Here is a 4,545-nt window from a genome sequence, read left to right as displayed (position 1 = left end):
GTCCAGGCTGGGAGGCTTTAGTAGCGGGCTTTCATGGGTTGGGCTCAAGAAAATCCGACCCACGACACATTCACCAATTTCATGGTTCGAGCCGAGCTAAATCGGGCTTTTCACGGGCTTGACCCACACGGCCCACGAGGTGGGCTAGGCTGGATTGGCTCGTAATATTGGCCATCTCAGTCCTCTTAGGCCCCAACATAACTTTGCCAGTGCTTTAATATGTAAGCGTGAAGTCCTAAAACTTATACAATGCATTTATTAATTTTACAATTTGGATGACATGGAGTAAAACACCGTAAGGGATTACTCCAACTTCATGATGGGAGGAGTGAGATGACCGTCACTTTACAAAAGAATTAATAAGAAAAATATTAGTTCAGATGGTAAATAATGTATTGTAATTCTTATTTAAATGTCAGGGGTTCAATTCACAACATCAACATATTTTTTCCACGTGGCACACAAACTTTGACAAACACACCTTTTAATATATTTATATACATATTTATGCTACTGCTTCCTTTTTTTTTTTTTAGATGTAACATTTTTTTTTTTTTTTTAATTTGCTCACCAAAAAGGCACAAGTTGCATTTAAAAGAATAAAAGGAAATATTAGTTTTTTTTTAATCATATATCAATTAGCTTCTCCATTTTTAATTCTTCATTGTCAATCTTTAGAACTACATAATATCATATTCCTTTTTCTTAAATAAATAAACTATGACAAATTTTCATAAATTTGCTACACCATACAGTAATACACTAATGTGAATGCAACTATAATATGTTAGTGGAGGGCGGCGCTCAACGTTTTTGGCTTGAACGTTGAAATAAGACAAGGACTTAACATATTATCATAGTCGAGTCTTTCTTTTTGCCTCTTAGCTCTTAAGAGTCTTGAACATATTGTCTTACTGTAGCTTTTTCTTTGAACTCCATTTGCTATTTTCCACATTCTATATCACACTTTACACGCTTAAGAATAATGCAATATTTCTTCATGTATTTGCAAGTCAAAAACCATGAATTTTCTCCCGTATATAGAGTATGTGCACAAGTATTCATGTCATTATTTTTATTCAAATGAAGCACTTATGTCATTATTGACATTTTCTCATCAAACTCATCCTTAAAGAGAAAAAAAAAATGGTTTCCTATGTGTTTCTCCTACACTTTCCCTTCTGTATAACCTTCATTATTGTGATGTTCTTCGCCGTTTCAATGTCAAACGGCGAAGATACAAACTATGCAGCATGTTCTATTCCATACTTATGTGGGAATATCAAAGTAGGGTATCCGTTTTGGTCAGACAATAGGCCTAAATTCTGTGGAGTTCCACATTTGAAGCTCAAATGTAAGAACGATAATGGAATTCACACTACTATCAATGTTTTTGAAAATGGATATGCTAATTTAGGTGTGCTTGCCATAAACATGCCTTCCAACACTATAGTTGTTTCCCCTCATGAACTTTTTGATAAATGTCATCCAAAAGACTCGAATATAAGGTTGAGTTCTACATTTATGCCAGACGCGAGTTACACAAACATAAGCTTATACTATGGTTGCAGTAATGATTGTGGCTCCAAATCATTGAACTGCACTAACAGCGACGGTACCATTGGTTCTGCTTATTATTTTGATAAACCATCTGACATGAATCATAATTGTAACTGTAGTAATAATGTCACTTTCCCCATGTATAAGAGAGGGTTGGATGAGCTTAGAAGCACAAAAAATGGTTCGATTTTAAGTATCTTAACCAACAATTGGGCAATTAAATTGATATATAAGGCCAACATCACAGCTTGTTCTGAGTGTCTGAAGTCTGGTGGCAGATGCGGATCGTCAGAGGATCTAACTTCAGATCAGTTCGTGTGTTACTGCAGTAATGGATCAAAACAATTAGTATGTCATTCATCAGGTCAGTTTCGGATCAACTATTGCGTTTCGTCTCATGTTTTTGCTTGTATTTTTGCTTTTGCAGCCATCTCAGTATCCCATGTTATATATTTTCACTTCCCTAGTTCCCTATTTATTTTTTGACCATGTTACGTACAGTTAAGACTGATAATGATCAAATTTCATATTGCTGACAGTTTTTGCAGAGAAGTGGATAATAGGTTTGGGAGTAGGTAAGTATATATTCTGATTTAGCCAAATTCATATTGCTGAAATACTCTGTTTCTTAGATTGACTGTCAACGAACTGTCACAAATAAGTTGCTTCATTTGATTTTAGATGTCGAAGTTCATCAATTTTGGACAGTGTCTACAAAATAACAGTATAACAAAGAAAATAACACATTGTCACATGAATCTTGATATGAACTTTGAAAAAGATTTGTCAAAAGGCAATTAAGATATTAATAGTTAGCAATATGTCTTGGAAATCTTGAAAAAGCCAGTAGATCAGTAATTTGGAAAACAGAGAAAGTTGGTTGTTTGGCCCTGGAAATTAACTGATAGTCTGATACAATCTCAACCAACAATCAGGAGCTGGAGTTATAATTGTTCTTGTAGCAATTATAGCTATCTGGAAGTGTAAGAAGCCAAAACATGGTCACTCAAACTTCGTAACTCGGAGTATTTCTCTTGACAGTAATGCATCAGACATCGAAAAGGGAGGCATATACTTCGGAGTGCCACTCTTCTCCTACGGTGAACTCGTAGCAGCCACTGACAGTTTTGATCAGTCCAAAGAACTCGGCAATGGCGGCTTTGGAACAGTTTATTATGGTAATTCTTTACTCCTTAAGCCTAAATTTTCATGCATCACTCTCAAAAACAAAGCTAAATATCTCTATAACTAATCAAAACATCCACATTTTTTGCATCTTAGGGAAGTTAAAAGATGGAAGAGAAGTAGCAGTAAAACGTCTGTATGAAAAAAATTACAGAAGAATGGCACAGTTCATGAACGAAATTCAACTACTTACCCGTTTGAAACACCAAAACCTTGTATCACTCTACGGCTGCACATCACAGCATAGCAGAGAATTGCTGCTCGTGTACGAGTACGTGAAAAATGGCACAGTAGCTGATCACCTGTACGGTAAAAACACACAATCAGCAGTAGTACTTCCATGGAATGTTCGTCTGAGAATCGCAATAGAAACAGCTACTGCACTCTCTTACCTTCATGCTTCTGATATTATCCATCGCGATATCAAAACTAACAACATTCTCCTAGACGGGAACTTCTGTGTGAAAGTTGCTGATTTCGGGCTTTCGAGACTCTTCCCAAATGATGTAACTCATGTATCAACAGCTCCACAGGGGACTCCTGGGTATGTAGACCCAGAGTACCACCAATGTTATCAGCTAACAGAAAAGAGTGATGTATATAGTTTTGGCGTAGTTCTCATCGAGCTCATATCTTCTTTGCCTGCAATTGACATGGACAGACATAAACATGAGATCAATTTATCCAACTATGCAATTAATAGGATTGGAAGGTGTGCATTTGATGAGTTGGTGGATCCACAACTTGGGTTCATGTTGGATTTTAAGGTACGAAGGATGACTACATTGGTGGGTGAGCTCGCATTCCGGTGCCTGCAACATGATAAGGAATTTAGGCCGTCAATGGATGAAATTTTAGAGATTCTGAAAAGGATTGAAGGTGCTGATTATGAAGCATTGGAGGCTGAAGAGATGGTTAACAATGGCGGCCGCGAAAAGGTGGTGGGAATGCATAGTAGCATACCACCACCACAGCCTTCTCATATAGAGGATGATCATGCACAACTGTTGAATAATAAACAGCTACATCCACCTTCTCCAATTTCTGTGATAGATAAGTGGAATAGTAGATCCACTACATCAAGCAACAGCAAGTAGAGCAAAGTGCAATTAAAAGGTTACTTTGAGTTTGTACTTGAGGCTCTATGTGGAAATACTTGATGGAATTGTGTATTGCCAATAAAGAAGGTTAGCTAATTTTCTTATAGCCTTACCTAAAGAAAAAGAAGAAAAGAAAGAAAAGGTAAAATATGTACGACGTTATGTTGGTTTTTTAATTTACGTTGTACCCTTCGGAGATGAAATTATAGGCAATACATTTGGGGTTTTTCTTTTTTAATAACATAAGTTGAAGTTCCTTACAAGTAAGAGAGAATTTGGAGATTCCTTCTATAAGGGGTGTTACTCGATCCTCGACCCTTTGGGATCGGAGATGATATAATCATACAAATACCACTAGACTATCACCTACTAAATATACTTGTGGTTTTAAAAGTTAAGTTTTAGTAGGGAGTTGTTGTATAGTATTTGTTATTATGTGGATCAAATGTAAAGCAAGAAATTCAAGGTGTCAAATAACTTGTGTTTGTTTGATATTATCTTTTCAAGTATGCCTCTATGTTGATGTTAAGATCCGCTAGAACCATTTACCTACTAGAACTATTTATGTTGCACAAGTCCTAAAGTTAGGACAACATTAAACAAGTCCAAAAGTAGAAGTAATCAGGAGCCAGGTCGGGTCGGATTTTGGCTAAAAAAAGTATCTCATTTCGGGCCAAAGTTTCGGGTTGGGTCGGGCCAA

At 36.5% G+C, this 4,545-nt stretch overlaps 1 protein-coding gene across 2 annotated transcripts; it reads left to right on the top strand.

Annotated features, from left to right (window-relative positions):
- The first annotated feature begins 354 nt into the window (after positions 1-354).
- Positions 355-4,342, top strand: LOC104904025 (LEAF RUST 10 DISEASE-RESISTANCE LOCUS RECEPTOR-LIKE PROTEIN KINASE-like 1.1). 2 transcript variants are annotated; one of them, XM_048636794.2, is made up of 4 exons: positions 355-1,924; positions 2,100-2,135; positions 2,496-2,738; positions 2,842-4,342. In XM_048636794.2, exons 1-4 carry the CDS (start codon positions 1,147-1,149, stop codon positions 3,840-3,842), a joined length of 2,058 nt encoding a protein of 685 aa, XP_048492751.1. In that variant the 5' UTR covers positions 355-1,146; the 3' UTR covers positions 3,843-4,342. The 2 variants fall into 2 exon arrangements, with proteins under 2 accessions (XP_048492751.1, XP_048492753.1); XM_048636796.2 differs by lacking the exon at positions 2,100-2,135.
- The last annotated feature ends 203 nt before the right edge of the window (positions 4,343-4,545 follow it).

This window comes from Beta vulgaris, chromosome 9, assembly GCF_026745355.1.
Source record: "Beta vulgaris subsp. vulgaris cultivar EL10 chromosome 9, EL10.2, whole genome shotgun sequence".
NCBI classification, from domain to species: domain Eukaryota; kingdom Viridiplantae; phylum Streptophyta; class Magnoliopsida; order Caryophyllales; family Amaranthaceae; genus Beta; species Beta vulgaris.
Note: the sequence above shows the minus strand (reverse complement) of the source record. Positions and strands in the feature narration are given on the sequence as shown.

Coding starts and splice junctions, on each gene's coding strand:
- LOC104904025 (XM_048636794.2), top strand. CDS start 1,147: ATGGTTTCCTATGTGTTTCTCCTACACTTTCCCTTCTGTATAACCTTC. Junction 1,925..2,099: donor ATTAGTATGTCATTCATCAG/GTCAGTTTCGGA, acceptor TATTGCTGACAG/TTTTTGCAGAGAAGTGGATA. Junction 2,739..2,841: donor CTTTGGAACAGTTTATTATG/GTAATTCTTTAC, acceptor TTTGCATCTTAG/GGAAGTTAAAAGATGGAAGA.